Raw genomic sequence first — 24118 nt, 5'->3', positions numbered from 1 at the left:
GGATAGTGTTAGTGTGCGGGGATCGCTGGTCGGCGCGGTGGGCCGAAAAGGTCTGTTTCCGCGCTGTATCTCTAAACCAAACTAAAATTAACCAGAGACTTTACTTTAAATTTTAGACATACAGCCGTGGAAACAGGCCCTTTGGCCCATCGAGTCCGTACCGACCAGCGATCACCGCATACGCTAGCTCAATCCCACACACACATTAGGGACAAGTTATAATTTTGCCACCGCCAATTAACCTACAAACCTGTACATCTTTGGAGTGTGGGAGGAAGCCGGAGCACCCGGAGAAAACCCACGCAGAGAACGTGCAAACTCCGGACAGACAGCACTCGTAGTCAGGATCGTGCGTGGGTCTCTGGTGCTGTAAGGCAGCAACTCTACTGCTGCACCACCGTGGGAGAGGAACCTTTGCTGGGTTCCTGTTTAAGGGACATTGCGTAAAGCTTACGTAAGTGCATCTGGAAACGTTTGATCATGCTAAAGAGTCCAGAAAATAAATCAACAGCTCACAGCTTAAAAAAAAAATTAGAATGCAGAGTGTTCAAGCCCTTTGGCACCAAGTGTGTGGAGATAGATATTTGCGATGGAGAATGTTGATTTATTCAAAGATACAGCTTTGGAAATAGGCCCTTCAGCCCACAAAGCCCATGCCGGCCATCGATCACCCGTTCACACTAATTCTATGTTATTCCTCTTTCACACCCCTCCCTGCACACTAACGGCAATTAACCTACAAATCTGCACGTCTTTGGGATGCGGGAGGGAACAGGAGAACCTGGAGGAAACCCACGCAGGGGGAACGTGCAAACTCCACACAGACAGCACCAGAGGTCAGGATTGAACCCGGGTCTCTGGCGCTGTGAGGCAGCGACTCTACCAGCTGGATCGCTGGGCCACTTCATAGGGTGTTATTACCGCAAGAAGTAAACACAATCCAGAAGATTAAAGTGATTTGAGTTGTTTGATTTTCCTGCCAAGAATGTACTCCAAGGCTTTGAAACGAAACCCTAAGCCATCTGTGCAATACTGAACATTAATTAACAGGAAATCTCTGTTCCTCTTTCTGGCAGCTAACCAAACAGATAAGAAAGTCCTCGGTCCGATTGTGCTGATTTTGCAAAAAAAGGTTTCTCCAACCGAGCACAGATTTCATCTTGGCTAAAGAGACAGTAAAAATAGCGCAAGAAAGCCACAGATGTTGTTATTCAGAAAAAGAACAGACGAATTGTACTCCGGGAGACACCAAAGAAGAATCGGCTCAGAACCAGGGAGTTTGTTGATTTGACGGACTGCTTTTACGGGCGGAGCTACAAACACCAACAATGGCCACCTGGTGAGATCAGAGAGCAGCAGCTCTTTGGGTCAATTTACAGCACATTCAGTTTGAGTTGGAGTTTAGTTTATTGTCCCGTGTACCGAGGTACAGTCAAAAGCTTTGCGACAAGCTCTTCACGAGGGCAGGCTGGAGGGCAATGAGGACAGGGAGAGTCGGCACGGTGGCGCAGCGGCGGGCCAGTTGACGCACAGCCGCCAGAGGCACGGCTCCCATCCTGACCGTGGGTGCTTTTAGTTTAGAGATACAACGCGGCAACAGGCCCCTCGGCCCACCGAGTCTCGATTGGTGCGGGTGTCAGGGGTTACGGGGAGAACCAGGGGCCAAGGTTTAAGAATAAGGGGTAGGCTCGAATGGCGGTGCTGGCTCGAAGGACGAATGGCTTACTCCTGCACCTATTGTCTATTGTCTATTGTCTAAGACAGGAGAATGGGGTTCAGAGGGAAAGACAGATCGGCCATGAATGAACGGCGGAGTAATAAACTCGATGGGCCGATACAATAGTGGCATTGAAGAGGCTTTTAGACAGGCACGTGCCACATGAGAAGGCATGGGCGTGGCAAATGCATTTATAGACAATAGACAATAGGTGCAGGAGGAGGCCATTCGGCCCTTCGAGTCAGCACCGCCATTCAATGTGATCATGGCTGATCATTCTCAATCAGTACCACGTTCCTGCCTTCTCCCCATACCCCCCTGACTCCGCTATCCTTAAGAGCTCTATCTAGCTCTCTCTTGAATGCATTCAGAGAATTGGCCTCCACTGCCTTCTGAGGCAGAGAATTTATGATTCAGTCCACCATTCACACAGAAAGATGTATTGTTAGTGCTCAATGGCGAAGTGGAGCTGTTATCAGATGTTGCTGGAAGATGATATAATTATCTAATCGGGGAAACAAGTTGTGAAAATTGGGAGCATTTCTTAGAAACTAAAACTAACTATGCTGTACTGTGTTCTATGTTCCAGTTCTTTTTTGTCACAAGGCAGTCCCTTTTTCAAATAGATTATTAACATTTAAAAAAAATAGGGAGAGGTTGAGCAGGCTAGGACTCTATTCCTAGGAGCGCAGGAGGATGAGGGGTGATCTGATAGAGGTGTACAAAATCATGAGAGGAATTGATCGGGTAGACGCACAAAAACCTTATATCTCTCATGCCCAGAGTATGGGAAATATAGAACTAAGCTGTTGGAACCAGCACCTGCAGTTCCTTCCTGCGCATTTAACCTGCAAACCTGCATATTATAGACAATAGACAATAGGTGCAGGAGGAGGCCATTCGGCCCTTCGAGCCAGCACCGCCATTCAATGTGATCATGGCTGATCATTCTCAATCAGTACCCCGTTCCTGCCTTCTCCCCATACCCCCTGACTCCACTACCCTTAAGAGCTCTATCCAGCTCTCTCTTGAAAGCATCCAACGAACTGGCCTCCACTGCCTTCTGAGGCAGAGAATTCCACGCCTTCACCACTCTCTGACTGAAAAAGTTCTTCCTCATCTCCGTTCTAAATGGCCTACCCCTTATTCTTAAACTGTGGCCCCTTGTTCTGGAATCCCCCAACATTGGGAACATGTTTCCTGCCTCTAATGTGTCCAATCCCCTAATTATCTTATATGTTTCAATAAGATCTCCCCTCATCCTTCTAAATTCCAGTGTATACAAGCCTAATTGCTCCAGCCTTTCAACATACGACAGTCCCGCCATTCCGGGAATTAACCTAGTGAACCTACGCTGCACGCCCTCAATAGCAAGAATATCCTTCCTCAAATTTGGAGTCTCCGGCGCTGCATTCGCTGTAAGGCAGCAACTCTACCGCTGCGCCACCGTGCCGCCCTAATCCAACATCTGCAGTTCCTTCCAACACAGTGTGGGTTGAAGGGTCCGTTCCGATGCTCTACTGTTCTATGTTCCTGTTTGTCACAAGACTTGGTTCCATTTAGTTCGTTTTAGTTTTCTAAGAAATCTGCACAATTTTCACAACTTGTTTCCCCGATTAGATAATTATATCATCTTCCAGCAACGTCTGACAAACAGCTCCACTTCACCATCTGAGCACTAACAATCACATCTTCCTGTGTGAATGGTGGACTGAATCACAAATGCATTTGCCACGGCACAGTGCAATCAAAGAGCCTTACAGTTTGAGGGTAATAAATGGAAAGTTTCTGTTAATTTAGGGGCAGGAGTAGATAACTTGCTAAATAGAGAGGCACGGTGGCGCAGCTGGTAGAGGAGCAGCCCCCTCACAGCGCCAGAGACCCGGGTTCGATCCTGACTACGGGTGCTGTCTGTATGGAGCTTGTACGTTCTCCCTGGGATCGCGTGGGTTTTCTCCGGGAGCTCCGGGTTCCTCCCACACTCCAAAGACGCGCAGGTCTGCAGGTTAAATAGCCTAGTAAATTGTAAATTGTCCCCAGTGTGTGCAGGACAGTGTTAATGTGCGAGGATCGCTGGTCGTCACGGACTCAGTGGGCCGAAGGGCCTGTTTCCGTGCTGGATCTCTAAACTAAACTAAGACTGTGTGGGTTTCCTCCGGGTGCTCCGGTTTCCTCCCACATCTCAGGCACGTGCATGTTTGTGGGTTAATTGGCCTCTGTAAATTGCCCCCCCCCCCCCCCGGTTTGTAGGGAGTGTGATAACACAGAACTAGTGTGAATGGGCGATCGATGGTCAGCCTGGACTCAGTGGACCAGAGGGCCTGTTTCCACGCTGTGTCTTTGAACGTAAACTGAACTAATAAATCGGGAAATGTCTGGGGAGGTGACGTCAGCAAAATGGGCGGGCGGGGCGGGGCAAACGCCAGACATCCCCGTCAAGGGCGACATCAACTCCGGTACAAGTAGGCCCGAGGTCGAGTTGGAGCCACCGCGGACGAGGTCGGGTCGCAGCATCGGCGCCAGACCGAGGCGGACGGGCTGCATCCCTGAGAACTACGGGAGACCCAGTGTGGGGGGGGGGGGGGGGGCACTGAGAGCTAAGGGGGGGCCAGTGTGGGGGGGGTGGGGCACTGATAACAAAGGGGGGGCCAGTGTGGGGGGGGAGGGGGCACTGAGAACTAAGAGCGGCCCGGCATGGGGGGGGGGGCACTGAGAGCTAAGGGGTGCCCGGTGTGGGGGGGGGGGGGCACTGAGAACAAAGAGGGGCCCGGTCTGGGAGGGGGCCACTGAGAACTAAAGGGGACCCAATGTGGCGGGAGGGGGAGGGGGGGAGAGTAATTGAGAACTAAGAGGGGCCCAGTGTGGCGGGGGAGGGGGGGGGAGTAATTGAGAACTAAGAGGGGCCCAGTGTGGCGGGGGAGGGGGGGGAGTAATTGAGAACCAAGGGGAACCCAGTGTGGCGGGGAGGGGGGCGGGTAATTGAGAACTAAAAGGGGCCCAGTGTGGCGGGGGGGGGGGGGGGGTAATTGAGAACTAAGAGGGGCCCAGTGTGGCGGGGGGGGGAAGTAATTGAGAACTAAGAGCGGCCCAGTGTGCGGGGAGGCACTGAGAACTAAGGGGGACCCAATGCTTGGGACGAGGAAGAGATGAGTACTTACGGGAAGAAGGCAGGAGAATGGGGTTGAGAGGGAGAGATAGATCAGCCATGATTGAATGGGGGAGTAGACTTGATGGGCCGAATGGCCTAATTCTGCTCCCATCACTTGTGACCTTGTCGGTGCCTTTGTGGCGACTCTTTCGTGTACTTTGTATTCAAAAACAAAGAATTTCACAGCACCGAGCTAGGCACAAATGACAGTGAAGTATCATCATCATCATCATCATCATCATCATCATCATCATCATCATCATCATCATCATCATCATCATCATCATTATCATCAGTAGCCAGACTGGTTTAACTTGGTCTCACCAATAGGACATTTGCCCCCCTTCCATCTCCGCTCAGTACAGCCCCGTGGCAGGGCCACATGTGGCCGTGAGATACCACGACAGCTGGAACAGCCAAGAGCGGCTGAAACTGGAGACGATGAAGCACAGAAACCAAAAAACTCCGTGCCGGTCGGTATTACTGATGATTAAAACAGGAGCCAGGGGGAAAAAAAGCTAAATGTTATACAAATAAAGTGAGAGGAAGAAAGGGCAAAGAAATAAGAACAGCAATGTGAAAGAAAATGGAGTGAGAGAAATAGAGTCCAGGCAGAATGTGTTTGCGTTAACAGAGTTTCGGCCTGGGCAGAAATAATACAATTTATTTACAAGCTAGGGCACTACTCGGTTCATTTCCAGCCCATGCCAGACACTGGACTTCGTCCCTGGAACTGTTCCGTTACATAGACAATAGGTGCAGGAGGAGGCCATTCGGCCCTTCGAGCCAGCACCGCCATTCAATATGATCATGGCTGATCATCCACAATCAGTAGCCCGTTCCTGCTTTCTTCCCATATCCCCGGATTCCGTTAGCCCCAAGAGCTCTATCCAACTATCTCTTGAATACATCAGCTGAGAACTATATTCTGCACTTTGTATCTTTTCCTTTACCCAACCTATTGCGTTTGAGATCCCACAAAAAGCTGGAGTAACTCAGCGGGACGGGCAGCATCTCTGGAGAGAAGGAATGGGTGACGTTTCGGGTCGAGAAACTTCTTCAGCGCCTCGTATTTTGTGTCTATCTTCAGTGTAAACCAGCATCTGTAGTTCCTCCCGACAATCTGGTATTTGAGTTTGGCTTGATTGTATTCATGTACAGTATTATCCAAATTGATTAGTTGGCATGCAAGACAAAGCTTTTCACTCTACTTAGTCACACGTGACAATAATAAGCCAAAACATCATTAACCTTTTACTTTAGAGATATAGTGTGAAAACCATACACTAATTCTTATCTTACACACCGTGGACAATTTACAGAATCCACAAACCTGTACGTCTTTGGAGTGTGGGAGCAGACCGGAGCACCCGGAGAAAACCCACGCAGGTCACGGGGAGAACGTACAAACTCCGTACAGACAGCACCCGTGGTCAGGATCGAACCCGGGTCTCTGGCGCTGTAAGGCAGCAACTCTACCGCTGCGCCACCGTGTCACCCTGTAGAGTTTAACTGTTAACCATCGAGGCATAGACTGCAAATATTTTTGTCCATACTCTGGAAACTTACATTTTCAATGGTTGATGGCAAGTCAGTCAAATAAATATCCTGATGACTTAGGGAATCATGGCAGCACCAGGGGTTAGCTAAAACACAGAGTCCCTGCAATCTTTGGGTAAAGACAGTTCCATTCACTTGCTCCCTCTCGTACTCTCTCTCACTTCAACATTTTCCCATCAATTCACTGGAGTTTAGAAGGATGAGAGGGGATCTTATAGAAACGTATAAAATTATAAAAGGTCTGCACAAGCTAGATGCAGGAAAAATGTTCCCAGTGTTGGGGGAGTCCAGAACCAGGGGCCACAGTCTAAGAATAAAGGGGAGGCCATTTAAAACTGAGATGAGAAAGAACTCTTTCAATAGACAATACACAATAGGTGCAGGAGGAGGCCATTCGTCCCTTCGAGCCAGCACCGCCATTCAATGTGATCATGGCTGATCATTTCACCCAGAGAGTGGTGAATATGTGGAGTTCTCTGCCACAGAGGGCAGTGGAGGCCAATTCACTGGATGAATTTAAAAGAGAGTTAGATAGAGCTCTAGGGGCTAGCAGAATCAAAGGATATGGGGAGAAGGCAGGCACGGGTTACTGATTGTGGATGATCAGCCCTGATCACAGTGAATGGCGGTGCTGGCTCGAAGGGCCGAACGGCCTCCTCCTGCACCTATTTTCTATGTTTCTAAGTACTCTTCTAATTGCTTTCTGAAACACAAGTCCTTTATCTGCTTCAGTCGGCCTTGCAGGTTGTGTAACCCAGCTCCCTATGTCAACTGTAGATCTGTTGGCAAATGCCTTAAATCAGCTTCTTGCTTCTATTGCCAATGGAGCAGTTTACCTTCATTTATATTTCCCAAATCTTCATGTTGTTGAGCACTTCCGTTAACCCATCTCTCAATCCTCACTGCTCTCAGGAGCGCAGAGACAACTTCAGTCGATCCAAATAACCGAGGCCCCTGACTCCTGTGAAACTCCCTCACTCCTACTCTCCAATCATTTTCTCAAGGAGACACGTTAATAACATGGGCGCACGTAAAAGCCCGATTAAAAAAAGTAAATCAACTTCAGCTGCATTCAATATTCTCAGAATAAAAGGATGTACTTCAGAATAAAAGGACGTACCTTTAGAAAGGAGACAAGGAGGGATTTCAGAGGGTGGTGAATCTGTGGAATTCATCGCCACAGATGGCTGTGGAGGCCAAGTCAGTGGGTGTTTTTAAAGCGGAGATTGATTAGTACGGGTGTCAAAGGTTATAGGGAGAAGGCAGGAGAATGGGGAGGAGAGGGAAAGATAGATCAGCCATGATTGAATGGCGGAGTAGACTCGATGACCTGAATGGCCTAACTCTGCTCCTATGAATTATGAACGTAGAAACATAGAAAATAGGTGCAGGGGGAGGACATTTGGCCCTTGGAGCCGGCACCGCCATTCATTGTGATCATGGCTGATCATCCACAATCAGTAACCCGTGCCTGCCTTCTCCCCATATCCCTTGATTCCGCTAGCCCCTAGAGCTCCATCCAACTCTCTTTTAAATCCACCCAGTGAATTGGCCTCCATTGCCCTCTGTGGCAGAGAATTCCACAAATTCACAACTCTCTGGGTGAAAAGGTTTTCTTCTCACCTCAGTTTTAAATGGCCTCCCCTTTATTCGTAGACTGTGGCCCCTGGCTCTGGTCTTCCCCCAACATTGAGAAAAAAAAATTCCTGCACCTAGCTTGTCCAGTCCTGTTTTATAATTTTACACATGCAGTGGGGTGAAGATTCCAAGCAGAGTACTCACATTTCTGAACACAGGGACTGATGGCCACCATGGAGACTATGAAGCAGAGGCCCGTGTTGACGCCCAGTAGTATCTTGTTGAGCTTGCACCCGTCAGGGTGGGTGTAAAAGAAGACCATGAGGACAACGGCACATATGGCGACCAGGTATAGAATGAGTGTCACCAGCGCCAAGGCGACATACCAGCATTTATTTTGGGCAGTTCCAGCCGACCTGTTAATGGACAAGAAACAGGAGGCTGGTCAGTGGTTATTGCAAACAGTACAGTAAACGCTCTCTATCACGGACAATAGACAATAGGTGCAGGAGGAGGCCGTTCGGCCCTTCGAGCCAGCACCGCCATTCAATGCGATCATGGCTGATCATTCTCCATCAGTACCCCAATCCTGCCTTCTCCCCATACCCCGTGACTCCGCTATCCTTAAGAGCTCTATCTAGCTCTCTCTTGAATGCATTCAGAGAATTGGCCTCCACTGCCTTCTGAGCTTGGCCTCCACAGATTCACAACTCTCTGACTGAAAATGTTTTTCCTCATCTCCGTTCTAAATGGCCTACCCCTTATTCTTAAACTGTGGCCCCTTGTTCTGGACTCCCCCAACATTGGGAACATGTTTCCTGCCTCTAACGTGTCCAACCCCTTAATAATCATATGTTTCGGTAAGATCCCCTCTCATCCTAAATTCTAGTGTATACAAGCCTAGTCGCTCCAGTCTTTCAACATATGACAGTCCCGCCATTCCGGGAATTAACCTAGTAAACCTACGCTGCATGCCCTCAATAGCAAGAATATCCTTCCTCAAATTTGGAGACCAAAACTGCACACAGTTTCAGTTCAGTTTGTTGCCTGCCACGTGTACCATGGTAGAGTGAAAAGCCTTTGTCGTGTGCTAACTAGCTAGCAGAAAGACAATACATGGCTACAATCAAGTCATTTACAATGTATAGATATGCGATAAGGGGAGGGGGGGGGGTAACGGGGGCTTGGCAGCGTTACCGGGCGACCGAGCCAAGCGTTGCAAGGGCAACGGAGGAGCAGTGGCGCGCACCATGTCTGCATCCAACACCCCAGGATCTCGTTCTGTGGCAGCCGCTGCAAATCCTCGCTTAACCCACCGGGTGGCGCCGTCAGCGATGGCAGCCTCGCCAACGGTCTGTCTGTCTTTTCGTCTTTTCCGGTTATTTTTCGTGTGTTTTAAAAGTTTGTGTTAATGTTCTCTGGTTTGTTTTATGTGGGGCGTTGGGCGTGGGGGTCGGGGGAAACTTTTTTCAATATCTTACCTTGCCGGAGATGCGATTGTTTCCCGGATCGTATCTCCGGTCGCTCTGCGGCCTAACATCATAGAGCCGAGGCCTTGCCCGGGACTGACTCTGAGCCCCACCGCGGGGCCGTGGACTTACCATCGGAACCTGTGATCCCTCACCCGGGATCGACGCTCCAACCGCGGTCCGCGGACTTTAACATCGAGGAGCTCGCTGTCTCAGTGGAGACAGATGTCAGGAAGCTCCAAAAGCCGCACGAGGTTCGACCAGCCCCGACCCGGGTCAGATCGCCCGATGCTGGAGCTGAGATTCCCCCCGATGCTGGAGCTATGTAAATATCCGTTACATAATGGTCTTCACACCCCTGCAACAGTCTGTTCGAACTTCTACCATCGGGCAGACGATACAAGGCCTTCTACGCCCGCACCTCCAGACTCAGGAACAGCTTCATCCCCAGGGCCATAGCTGCTATGAACCGGTCCTGCTGAGCCGGATGGTCACATCGCACAGTGAACCGGCACAGATCTACTTGCACTTTATTCTGTTTTAAAACTGTTCCAATTTGTTTCATTGGGTTGTTTAAATTAATATTGACTAGCTAATTAATTTATTGCATCGTATGGGAGGCGCATTCCCAATCTCGTTGTACCCCTGTACAATGACAATAAAGATATATTGTACAGTACATATTGTATTGCATTGTCTGTAATGGTGAGGGTTCACTGTACTTAGATGATAATGCCCATAGACTGGAGCTCACGAGACGATGGTGCCAAGAATCTTGACATTTTGCAGTGTTTCCGAGGGTCGCAAATTCTCACACTTGGCAGCATTCAGCCATGCCTGACATAGTTTCCATTTTCAAATTGCCAGATGTGATCTCAAACATTTAACACGGCCAAAGTGCCACGAAATGCAATTGAGCATGTCCCACGTATTGGAGTTTAGGGAAACAGGCCCTTCTGCCCACCGGGTCCATGCCAACCACGCTGATTCTGTGTTATCCCACTTTCTCATCCCCTCCCTGCGCGCTAGGGGCAATTTACAGAAGCCAATTAACTGTACGTTTACGGAACATGGGAGGAAACCCACGCGGGTCACGGGGAGAACGTACAAACTCCGTACAGACAGCACCCGTAGTCAGGATCGAACCCGGCTGGCGCTGTGAGGCAGCAGCCTGACCATTGCACCGGCCAACATGAAGCCACACATTGATTAGATTGAACAAAGATAGCCTCCCCTGAAAGACATTAGTGAACCAAATGAGTTTTCGCAATAAGCTGGTCATTTTGTGGCCCATCGTGTACGCAAATCAAATTTTCTTCTCTGCTCTCCTAGGTTTAAACTTTGGACGCCGTGAAATTGGAACATGCTTGGACCATCTGGAGAAAGCGCTACTTTAGCCCTTGCCTTCAATATTACGACAGATAAACTGCAAGTTTCAAAGCAAGGCAAGTTATCATAACGTTAGAATTTTCCGAAGCCATCTATCCATGTCCTCCAGGGATGTGGAGGGAGGAACTGCAGATGCTGGTTTACACCAGACAAGACACAAAATGCTGGAGTAACTCAGCGGGACAGGCAGCATCTCTGGAGAAAAGGAATAGATGATGTTTTGGGTCGAGACCCTTCTTCAGGCCGAGAGTCAGGGGGGAGTGGTGGTGAATGGTGGAATGGGAGTGGCGGAATTCATTGCCACAGAAGGCTGTGGAGGCCGTCAATGGATATCTTCAAGGCAGAGATAAATAGATTCTTGATTAGTAAGGGCGTCATGGGTTAAGGGGCGAAGGCAGGAGAATGGAGTGGAGAGGGAACGGCCATGATTTAATGGCGGAGTAGACTTGATGGGCCGAATGGCCTAATTCTGCTCCTGGAACTTATGACCTATGAACTTATGAGAGAGAGGGAAACTAAAGGTATGAAGAGGTACAGAACAAAATCCCAGACCTGACCTGCTGAGTTACACCAGCACTTTTGTGTCTTTTTTTGTGTGAATTTAAAAATAGAGTTGAAGAGCAACAAACAATTCAGTTTCACATTGGATTCAGTTTTTAAAATAAAAATCAGATCACAAAAGTTGGAGGGGCTAAATAGATGAGGAATTTAGACTATTGCCAGTCGACAAGGAACATCTATATATATATATATATATATATATATATAGATGATCCTTGTCGACTGGCAATAGTCTAAATTCCTCAAACAAGATGAGAGTTTTAGTTACATACATACATATATATATATATATATATATATATGTATGTATGTAACTAAAACTCTCATCTTGTTTGTTTGTCCGTTATCTGGTGGTACGTACCTGAAATACAGCCAAAACGGTACACGATAGCGCAACTATTTTAGGCCCGCCTTACTCACCATTGGCCTGCGGTTCGAATGGCTGTTTTATTTTAAGAGTTATTCACTTTTTAAACTTTAATAAATCCTTTTTCCACTTGCCCTGCCCGTCAGCCGCCCCTGCGCAGTAATACCTCCGTGTTCGACGTCACAATGGGAACCCAACGTTTCCGCGCCTGCGCAGTTGGGGCCCGTTGATCTAATACAGATGTTCCCCGACTTACGATGCTTCGACTTACGATATTTCGACTTTGCGATGGTGCAAACGGCGGGGGGGGGGGGGAGGAGAGGGGGATAAGGGGGGGTTGGAGTGGGTGAGTGGGGGGGGGGAGGAGGGATAAAGGGGGTTAGAAACATAGAAACATAGAAAATAGGTGCAGGAGTAGGCCATTCGGCCCTTCGAGCCTGCACCGCCATTCAATATGATCATGGCTGATCATCCAACTCAGTATCCCGTACCTGCCTTCTCTCCATATCCCCTGATCCCTTTAGCCACAAGGGCCACATCTAACTCCCTCTTAAATATAGCCAATTAACTGGCCTCAACTACCTTCTGTGGCAGAGAATTCCACAGATTCACCACTCTCTGTGTGAAAAAAATGTGAAAAAAAACGTTCTCATCTCGGTCCTAAAAGACTTCCCCCTTATCCTTAAACTGTGACCCCTTGTTCTGGACTTCCCCAACATCGGGAACAATCTTCCTGCATCTAGCCTGTCCAACCCCTTAAGAATTTTGTAAGTTTCTATAAGATCCCCCCTCAATCTTCTAAATTCCAGCGAGTACAAGCCGAGTCTATCCAGTCTTTCTTCATATGAAAGTCCTGCCATCCCAGGAATCAATCTGGTGAACTTTCTCTGTACTCCCTCTATGGCAAGAATGTCTTTCCTCAAATTAGGAGACCACAACTGTACACAATACTCCAGGTGCGGCCTCACCAATGCCCTGTACAACTGTAGCAGAACCTCCCTGCTCCTATACTCAAATCCTCTTGCTATGAATGCTAACATACCATTCGCTTTCTTCACTGCCTTCTGCACCTGCATGCCTACTTTCAATGACTGGTGCACCATGACACCCAGGTCACGTTGCATCTCCCCTTCTCCTAATCGGCCACCATTCAGATAATAGTCTGCTTTCCTGTTCTTGCCACCAAAGTGGATAACCTCACATTTATCCACATTATACTGCAGGGTTTGAGGGGGGGGGGTGGAGTGGGTGAGTGGGGGGGAGGGGAAGGGGGTGGAGGGGAAGGGGGGGGAGGGGAAGGGGAGGAGAGGAAGGGGGCGGTGGGGAGGGGGAGGGGGATAAGGGGGGTTGAGGAGGGATGAAGTGGGTGGGGGTTGAGGGGAGGATAAAGGGGGTTGATGTGGGATGGAGTGGGTGAGTGGGGGGGAGGGGAGGGGGGAGGAGGGGAAGGGGGTGTTGGGGACGGGGATAAAAGGGGTTGAGGGGGGATGGAGTGGGTGAGTGGTGGGGAGGGGAAGAGAAGGAGTGGAAGGGGGTTGTGGGGAGGGGGATAAGGGGGGTTGAGGGGGGATGGAGTGCGTGGGGGGAGGATAAAGTGGGTTGGGGGGGGATGGAGTGGGTGAGGGGAAGGGGGAGGATGGGAAGGGGGTGGTGGGGAGGGGAAGGGAAGGAGTGGAAGGGGGTTGTGGGGAGGGGGATAAGGGGGGTTGAGGGGGGATGGAGTGCGTGGGGGGTTGAGGGGAGGATAAAAGGGGTTGATGTGGGATGGAGTGGGTGAGTGGGGGGAGTGGGGAAGGGGAGGGGGGAGTGGGGGAGGGGAGGGTGCTAGACCAATGCAGGAGAGGTTTGGGCCCAACCCTTTTCCAGTTGCTTTTAAAATTGCAAAGAGAAGCAACTCACCATGTCTTGTTCCATTTATGTGCGAACTCCACCAGCAGGATGAGCTGAATCAAGATGAAAAGGAAGGCTCCTGCAGCACCAATGTACAACCAAGCTGTGTGCAACAACACAAACCATCAGCACGCCTGAGCAGTCAATACTTTGCCTTACAACTGTGGCATTCATTTCTCCAACAACTGGTTTATCAACTGCATAGAACATAGGGTGGCACGGTGGCGCAGCGGTAGAGTTGCTGCCTTACAGCGAATGCAGCGCCTGAGACCCGTGTTCAATACCAACTACGGCTGCTGTCTGTACGGAGTTTGTACGTTCTGCCCGTGACCTGCGTGGGTTTCCCCCCCCCCCCCCCCGAGATCTCCGGTTTCCTCCCACACTCCAAAGACGTACAGGTTTGTAGGTTAATTGGCTTGGCATAATTGTAAATTGTCCCTCGTGTAGGATAGTGTTAGCCTGCGGGGATCCATGGTCGGCGTGGACTCGATGGGCCAAAGGGCCTGTATCTCTAAACTAAACTAAATATAGAACAGGACAGAAGATTGTCTATTGTCTATTATTGAGAATGATCAGCCATGCTCACATTGAATGGCGGTGCTGGCTCGAAGGGCCGAATGGCCTACTCCTGCACCTATTGCCTATTATCTAAGACAGACACAAAATGCTGGAGTAACTCAGCGGGTCAAGCAGCATCTCTGGAGAAGAATAGGTGACATTTCAGGTCGGAACCCTTCTTCAATCTCGCTCTGACCCAGACTGAAGGGTTTCGAGCCATAAACGTCTCCTATTCTTCGGTGTAAACCAGCATCTGCAGTTCCTTCCTACACATAGGACAGTACAAGCTCAGGAAATGGGCCCTTTGGCCTTCAATGTTTATGCCAAACATGATGCCAAACTAAATTGATCTCTTCTGCCTGTACATGATCCATATCCCATTTAAAAGCCTCTTAACCGTCACTATCATATCTGCCTCCAACACTGCCCATGGCAATGCATTCCAGGCCCCCCTTCATTCTCTGTGTAAAATAAAACTTACCCCGCACATCTCCACTAGACTTTCCCCCTCTCATTTTATAGCTCTGTGCTCTAGTAGGGTTGCCAACGGTCCTGTATTAGCCGGGATATCCCGTATTTTGGGCTTAATTGGTTTGTCCCGTACGGGACCGCCCTTGTCCCGTATTTGGCCCGAGGGGCGCTGTAGGCCCGGACGCTGTAGGCCCGGACACTGTAGGCCCGGAGGCCCGGGTGCCGCTTAACGGAGGTTGCGTAGCAACCTGCCTCCCGCCCAGGCAGCCGCCATTGGTGGAGCGGCTGCACGTGGTCGCTGGCTGGGTGAGGTCACATGGGGAGCGGGGCGGTGACGTCACCTTGTCCCTTATTTGGGAGTGAGATAGTTGGCAACCCTATGTTCTAGTGTTGGATATTTCCACAGGTTTCGACCGTCTACCCTATCTCTACCTCTCATAATTTTGTATGTGCTGGACTAGTTAAAATATAGAGTGGTTTGGAAAATCCCAACAACAGTGCTTTGTGTTCAGGGGCAGGGTAGAACTTCTTGGATGTGGGACCTGGTAGAACCACATCAAAGATGCCAAGAAACAAATGTATTTTTATTAACCAGCCAGATGGAAAAGAACAAGTTACAAAACAGGAAATATCTAGAGAGGAAGGGGGAGAGGAAATACAATAAAAAATGACAAATGTAACAAATGGTTCTTAAATTCTTACTTTTTCTTTATCTGAAAAAAATATCACCGACAAATAAGACCCGATGAAATTATTCCACACTTAATCATTTCATTAATTTGTGGCAAATTCCACTTGTGGGAGAGTCTAGGACTAGAGGTCACAGCCTCAGCATTAAAGGACGTTCTTTTAGGAAGGAGACGAGGAGGATTTTCTTTAGTCAGAGGGTGGTGAATCTGTGGAATTATTTGCCACAGAAAGCTGTGGAGGCCTAGTCGGTGGATATATTTAAGGCAGAGATAGATAGATTCTTGATTAGTACAGGTGACAGGGGCTATGGCGAGAAGGCAGGAGAATGGGGTTAGGAGGGAGAGATAGATCAGCCATGATTGAATGGCGGAGTAGACGATGGGTTGAATGGCCTAATTCTACTCCTATCACGCATGATCTTATGATAATTAATCTTCAGGAACAGATGGATTCGTCGGCAATCATTGTAACGTAACATAATTAAATGGATATTTATGTTTGTAACAACGAGACTTGCAGAGATTTATTCTCTGAGGAATTCAATGCCACAGACGGCTGTGGAGGCCAAGTCCTCGGGTATATTTGAAGCAGAGATCGTCAGGTTTAATTGGAACTTGCTAAGTGGACCCGTTGGGCCCAAACCTCTCCTGCATTGGTGCAGCACCCTCTCCTCCCCCCTCTCCTCCCCCCTCTTCTCTCCCCGCCCTCCCCCTCCTCCCTCCTCCCCTCCTCCCTTCCCCGCCCCCCCCACTCCATCCCAAATGCCCATGTTTGGCCTGAAACCCTCTAAATCTTTCCTATCCATGTACCAAATGACTTTTAAATGCCTGTTATTGTACCTGCCTGAACTAGTTCTTGTGGCACCTTGTTCCATATACCCATCACCTGCTGAGTGAAAGGGTTGCTCGTCAGTTTTCTATTAAATCGTTCCCCTCTCACAAACCTATATTGTCTGGTTATTGATTTAGACTATACTTTAGATTTTAGAGATACAGTGAGATTTTTAGATTTAGATTTAGAGATACAGCGCGGAAACAGGCCCTTCGGCCCACCGAGTCCGCACCGCCCAGCGATCCCCGCACATTAACACGATCCTACACACACTAGGGACAATTTTTACATTTACCCAGTCAATTAACCTACAAACCTGCACGTCTTTGGAGTGTGGGAGGAAACCGAAGATCTCGGAGAAAACCCACGCAGGTCACGGGGAGAACGTACAAACTCCGTACAGACAGCACCCGTATTCAGGATCGAACCTGAGTCTCCGGCGCTGCATTCGCTGTAAGGCAGCAACTCTACCGCTGCGCCACCGTGCCGCCCCAAATTCCCCAACTCTGAGTAAAAGACTGTGCATTCAGTCCATCTATTCCCCTCATGATTTTATGCACCTCCATAAAATAATCCCTCAGTTATTGATTTAGACTTTACTTTAGATTTTAGAGATACAGTGTGGAAACAAGGGCTTGCGCCCACCGAGTCCGCGCCAACCAGCGATCACCCCGTTCATTAACTAGCACTATTCTACATACCACGGGCAATTTACAATTTACAGAAGCCCTTTAACCTCCAAAGCTGCATGCCTTTGGAGTGTGGGGGGAAACCAGAGCACTTGGACTCACCCACGTTGTTGAATGTTCAACTGGCTCAATAATGAGCACTTGTGGTCACAGGGAGAACGTACAAACTCCATACAGACAGCACCCGTAGTCAGGATCGAACCCGGGTCTCTGGCGCTGTAAGGCAGCAACTCTACCGCTGCACCACTCCACTGCCCAAATTCCCCAACTCTGAGTAAAAGACAGTGCATTCAGTCTATCTATTCCCCTCATGATTTTATGCACCTCCATAAAATAATCCCTCAGTGCCCTGCGATCCATGGAATACCATACTAGTTTGCCCACCTCCCTCTAGCTCAGGCCCTTGAATTCTAGCAACATCCTTGCAAATATTTTCTACACTCTTTACAGCTTAATGGCATCTTTCCTATCGCACTGTGACAAAAGCTGAACCCAATACTCCAAGTGCTGTCTGACCAACATCTTGTACAAGATGTTAGAGGTAGAGCAGTAGATGTCAGCGGTTGAGTTGCTGCCTTACAGCGCCAGAGACCCGGGTTCCATCCTGACTATGGGCGCTGTCTGTACAGAGTTTGTACGTTCTCCTCGTGACCTGCGTGGGTTTTCTCAGAGATCTTCGGTTTCCTCCCACACTCCAAAGACGTACAGGTATGTAGGTTAATTGGCTTGGTAAATGTAAAACTTGTCCCTCGTGGGTATGGGATAGTGTTAATGTGCGGGGATCGCTGGTCGGCGCGGACCCGGTGGGCCGAAAGGGCCTGTTTCCGCGCTGTATCTCTAAATCTAAACTAAACTAAAACAGGTGAATTTCCTACTCAGAGGTGAACATGGTGTTTGGCTTTTAGTTCAGGTACAAAGGAAAGAGCCATAGAGAGATCACTAGGAAAGGGTGCCACTTTCAGAGACTGCAGACCTAAAGCAAAGGTGGTCAGCAATGTGAGACAAGATTGATGTGAATGATCACAAGAAGCGCTCTAGCAGTACAATTTACCCGAAGCCAATTAACCTACAAACCTGCACGTCTTTGGAGGGTGGGAGGAAAACCGGAACACCCGGAGAAAACCCACACGTTCACAGGGAAAGGTACAAACTCCGTACAGAGAGCACCCGTAGTCAGGATGGAACCTGTGACTCTGGCGCGGGAAGGCAGCAACTCTACCACTGCGCCACCAGGCAAGGTTTAGAAGGGTACAGATCTAAATAGCTAGATAGAGCTCTTAAGGTTAGCGGAGTCAGGGGGTATGGGGAGAAGGCAGGACCGGGGTACTGATTGACCCGCCACCAACACCATCCACGTTCCCAACCCCCATTTCCATGAACTGTACACTGAAAAAGAATTGGTGAAAGGCTTGGATAGAGTGGATGTGGAGAGAATGTTTCCACTAGTGGGAGAGTCCAGGACCAGAGGCCACAGCCTCAGGATTAAAGGGCAGTCCATTAGGAATGAGATGAGGATGAATTTCTTTAGTCAGAAGGTGGTGAATCTGGAATTTAGAAGGATGTGGAATTACACTGGAATTTAGAAGGATGAGAGGAGATCTTATCGAAACGTATAAGATTATTAAGGGGTTGGACACGTTAGAGGCAGGAAACATGTTCCCAATGTTGGGAGAGTCCAGAACAAGGGGCCACAGTTTAAGAATAAGGGGTAGGCCATTTAGAACTGAGATGAGGAAAAACTTTTTCCAGTGAGAATGATCAGCCATGATCACATTGAATGGTGGTGCTGGCTCGAAGGGCCGAATGGCCTCCTCCTGCACCTATTGTCTATTGTCTCTATTGTCTATAAAGCAGGCAAATGTGATGTGTGCAGATGACCAAAAAGGCTAGCATGGATGTGGTGGGCTGAACTGGACTACAAATTCAGCATAAAGCCATGGTGAATTAACAACACTTTAAAATTCACAGTGGAGAAGTGGAATAATAAAAAATTGGAGCAAATTTATTAGCAGAGCCATGGATGGATAAGAACAAGATTCTCATTGTTTTCGGCGTTTTTTAAACAAACGGTCATGTGGAAATGTAGAGACAAAGCACTTACTATCCTCCGGAATCAATAAACTCAAGTCACCGAGCACAGCTGACACAGAGACCAAGAGACCGTGTAAGAGGTGGACACAGCCCAAGAATCTGACTCTTGCCCTTTGTTGCTTCAAATGCTTTTTTATTCGTTCAGAAATCCCAACTCGATTATTATTCCAGGGGGCTCCGTCGCTGCTGGTCTAGCTCGGAGTCTGGAGAAGGGTCTCGACCCGAAACGTCACCCATTCCTTCTCTCCAGAGATGCTGCCTGACCCGCCGAGTTACTCCAGCATTTTGCGTCTATTTTCAAACAATTGGATTTCAAACAGCTGGAATAAAACCAGCTCAATAACTGCAAACTGGCTCAACCCTAAATCCCTGTGATAAAGAGGAATTCTTTGTGATTTAGCTGCAGCGCTGTTCAGACCTTAATTCTAGATTGACTGTGTCCATTTAGATTTAGATTTAGAGATACAGCGCGGAAACAGGCCCTTCGGCCCACCGAGTCCACGCCGCCCAGCGATCCCCGCACACTAACACTATCCTACACCCACTAGGGACAATTTTTACATTTACCCAGTCAATTAACCTACAAACCTGTACGTCTTTGGAGTGCGGGAGGAAACCGAAGATCTCGGAGAAAACCCACGCAGGTCACGGGGAGAACGTACAAACTCCGTACAGACGGCGCCCGTAGTCGGGATCGAACCTGAGTCTCCGGCGCTGCATTCGCTGTAAGGCAGCAACTCTACCGTTGCGCCACCGTGCCGCTCACTTGCAGAGAGCTGCAGTTTACCAGCACTGCACAACGGAGACTTTATTCTTCACTCACAGTTCCTTCATCCTTCACCCAAAATCTCAATTCAGAGGCCAAACAATAAAGCTGAACGATGAAGCATTTTATTCTGTGCAGCAAAGTAATCTTAGCCTTTGAAAAGACACAGTCATGTCATGTGATAGGAGTAGAATAAGGCCATTTGGCCCATCAAGTCTACTCTGCCATTCAATCATGGCTGATCTATCCCTCCCTCCTAACACCATTCTCCTGCCTTCTCCCCATAACCCCTGACACCCGTACTAATCAAGAATCTATCTCTGCCTTAGAAATATCCACTGAATTGGGCCTCCACAGCCTTCTGTGGCAAAGAATTCCACAGATTCACCGCCCTGTGGTGGAATAACTCAGCATCTCTGGAGAAAAGGAAGAGGTGGTGAGGCTTCGGGTTAGAAGATAGATCCCTGACTCAAACTTAATAATACTGGGAATATTAGAAACAGATCAATTAATAACAATGAATCAAAGAATTTTTATTGATTATAGTTTAATAATTGGGAAAAAATATTGAAATTCTGGAAAGGTCCTACATCCCCCACAATTAAAATGTGGATTACAGGAATGTCGGAGACACTTCATCTGGAAAGATTGAGACTTGTACTAATGGACAGGTTGAATCTTTTCAGAGGAATATGGTCTCCATTTATTGCATATTTAAAGGGTCAAAATGGCTTGGTGCGAGGACCTGACCGTGGCCTGAATAATGGAATGGAGGAAGAATTATGTATAATAAATCATGGATATATCTCCAATGATAGATAACTTTTTTAATACTCCATTCATTTCTCCAATTTGGATTTCTTATTTTTATTTTATTTTTCTCTATCTTTCCCTCTCTGGAAAAAAAGAATAGAAATATGTAAGACATAATTGTTAATATTAATAATATTACGAATGTATGTGATAAGTATATTTTATTAATATGTACTTATGTTTAATAAAAATATTTATCAAAAAGAAGATAGGTTCCGACCCAAAATACCGCCCATCCTTTTTCTCCAGAGATGCTGCCTGACCCGCTGAGTTACTCCAGCACTTTGTGTCTATGTTCGATATAAATTAACATCTGTAGTTCCTTCCTACTAATCTTAGCCTTTATAATCAATTGCATTCGGCCTTGCCCTTGCTGAATATTTAATATTTTACCATCCACAAAACAGCAAAATGGAGTAGAGTTTGTACAGTTTTCTCCGTGACTATGTTGCTAAATTTGTAAATTATCATTGCTAATTGTAAATGCCATTGTTGTAAATTATAAATGCCATTGTAAATAGACCAGTGTACATGCAAGTGGTCGAGTCATCAGGTCATAAGGGATAGGTGTAGAATTAGGCCATTCAGCCCATCAAGTCTAGTCTGCCATTCAATCATGGCTGAGCTATCTCTGGGAGTTGATGGAAATGTTTTACTTTTAGTTTTGTTTACTTTATTAGTTTATTATTGTCATGTGTCGTGAGGTACCGGGAAAACCCTGCGCGCTATTCAGGCAGTCAAAAGACTATTCAGGATTACAATTCAGCCATCCACAGTGTACAGATACATGATAAAGGGAATAATGTTTAGTGCAAGATAAAGCCCAATAAAGTCCGATTAAAGTTAGTTCAAAGGTTTCTAATGGGATAGATGGAGGGGGGGAGGGTCAGGACCACTCTCTAGTTGGTGTTAGAATGATTCAGGTGCCTAATAACAGCTGGGAAGAAACTATCCCTGAATCTGGAGGTGTGCGTTTTCACACTTCTGTACCTCTTCCCAGATGGGAGAGGGGAGAAGAGGGAGTGGCCGGGGGGGTGAGACCGGATAAAATTGGATCAGTGAAAAAAAATTGGTGCTCGATGTTCAGCATGAACCATGTGGGCCGAAGGGCCTGTTTGCACACTTTAGGTCTCTTTGACGACGTGTTCCCTACAAAAGAACACTTCCTATTTGCAATGGAACAACTTTTAATTGAGAGAGGTTTTTCCAGTTGAAACACATTTACATATTCTTTGGCGGTTAAAAACGTTTTGACAATTTCCCTCACGATGCATAAAGGGAACTGCAAAACTGCTCAAAGGCAGAGCACACACGTTTATTGTTCAGGGAAGGTGGAGAACTGGCTCAAACCCATCAAGCTCCACCCGAGCCAGAGAATTGGAAAATTGGAAGCGGCCCAGGGTTTTATGTGGGTTGAAGAGCTCTACAGCACAGAACAAGCCTTAATGCACAGAAACAGGGAAAGGAAAGGCAAAGCATACGATTATTCGACGATTGGACAAATGGCTGGTGAATAAACAGGGTTACAGATCATGAGCGTACAATAATAGTAAATGAAGGGAGGGACTCTGCTATTAACAGCCCGCTAAACAATCTGAATAGCAGTGCATACAGAGTGGGGATTAATACACTGCGGAAACAGAAAATAATGACTTGAAGTTTAACACAGCAAAAAAAAAAAAAAAATCAACCCACTACATCCACGCCAACCTTTTTACTCATCTGCACTCATCCCATTTGCCTGTGTTAAATCTGTATCCGTCTAAGCCTAGCCTACTTGACAGCGCAGCGATAGAGTTGCTGCCTTACAGTGCCGGAGAGCCGGGTTCAATCCTATCCACGTGCTCTATCTGTACAGAGTTTGTACGTTCTCCCCGTGAACAAGGGGGCCACAGTTTAAGAATGGGGGGTAGGCCATTTAGAACTGAGATGAGGAAAAACTTTTTCCAGTCAGAGAGTTGTGAATCTGTGGAATTCTCTGCCTCAGAAGGCAGTGGAGGCCAATTCTCTGAATGCATTCAAGAGAGAGCTAGATAGAGCTCTTAAGGATAGCGGAGTCAGGGGGTATGGGGAGAAGGCAGGAATGGGGTACTGATTGAGAATGATCAGCCATGATCACGCTGAATGGCGGTGCTGGCTCGAAGGGCCGAATGGCCTCCTCCTGCACCTATTGTCTATTGTGACCATACAGGATTTCTCTGGGTGCACCGGCTTCCTCTCACACTCCAAAGACTTCTGTAAATTGTCCCCAGTGTATCGGACTAGTGTACGGGTGATTGCTGGCCCGCACGGACTCAATGGGCCGAAGGTCCTGTTTCCACGCTGTATCTCTAAACTTGACCAAACGAAATATTTAGAAAAGATGCAGAGGGAAGGGAATAAACGTTAGGGGGAAATAGCGATACTAATTGGATTAAAAGGGTCGTAAAGAGTGGTAGAACTATTAATGAGATAAATAAAGATAAAGTTGGCTTGCAGCGAAATTAATAATGAGAGGGGTGAAATAAATATGCAAACAAAGAGCTAAAAATAGAAAAAACACAACAGGGATTTTGACGATCCTTGAATTAACAGAGCAGAAAATGTAGATTACAAGAGCACACGGAATAGAGTTTTGGCAGAGTGGTAAGTGGAAAAGATCATGAGAGGAATAGATGAGGTAAATGCACAGTCTTTTACCCAGAGCAGGGGAATTAAGGACCTGAAGACAGAGGAGAAAGATTTAAAAAGAAACTAAGGGGCAAATTTTTCATAGAAAGGGTAGTGGGTGTATGGATCGATCTATTTAAAAACTGGGACTGTAACTGGGGCTTAGCACCCCTCTGTGTGCCTGGGTCCTGGACTTTCTCACCGCCAGGCCCCAAGTGGTCAGGATGGGGGAACACACATCTAGCCCCCTCACCCTGAACATAGGATCCCCACAGGGTTGCATCCTTAGCCCCCTACTGTACTCCCTGTACACACATGACTGTGGGGCCAGGTTCAGCTGAAACTCCATCATCATGTTTGCTGATGACACTGTGGTGGTGGGCCGGATCTCCGACAACGATGAGAAGGCCTACCGGGAGGAGGTGGCTGATCTGGCACACGTTTAAGAAACATCTAGGCAGGTACATGGATAGGACAGGTTTAGAGGGATATGGACCAAATACAGGTTGGTGGGACTAGTGTAGATGGTGCACCTTGGATAGTATGGGTAAGTTGGGCCAAAAGGCCTGTTTCTACACTACATGGCACTATAACACATTTCTAACTCTGTTAGAAAGGATATTGAATACAGCACACGTTATGGTCATGGGTAATGAAGACAAAAGCCCTTCTGTATTATTATTTCTTAAGTAACAGGGACTATTTTATATTTTAAGATAACGGAGAAGGATACAAGTACGAGGGAATCCTGAGCAATTGGTTGGAGATATGTAAATGTTAAGATGCTAATAATAGAACTTGGGAAAATGAAGTGGACAAAATTTGTTGGCAAAAGTTGTTGGATATCACTTGGATGGTCAGAGGTCCGGAAAATATATTCT

General features: G+C 47.7%; 1 protein-coding gene across 1 annotated transcript in view; it reads right to left on the bottom strand.

The window, feature by feature from the left end:
- serinc5 (serine incorporator 5) overlaps window positions 1-24118 on the bottom strand; it is a 104005-nt gene that overhangs the window by 25632 nt on the left and 54255 nt on the right. Inside the window, exons 5-6 of the mRNA XM_078396735.1 lie at window positions 13689-13782; window positions 8208-8419 (exon numbers count right to left, since the gene is read on the bottom strand). Of these exons, the coding sequence (XP_078252861.1) occupies window positions 8208-8419; window positions 13689-13782 (306 nt within the window). The remainder of the gene's footprint in view (window positions 1-8207; window positions 8420-13688; window positions 13783-24118) is intronic.

Source organism: Rhinoraja longicauda, chromosome 3 (assembly GCF_053455715.1).
Source record: "Rhinoraja longicauda isolate Sanriku21f chromosome 3, sRhiLon1.1, whole genome shotgun sequence".
Classification (NCBI taxonomy): Eukaryota; Metazoa; Chordata; class Chondrichthyes; order Rajiformes; family Arhynchobatidae; genus Rhinoraja; species Rhinoraja longicauda.
This window is presented reverse-complemented; position numbering and strand designations above follow the sequence as displayed.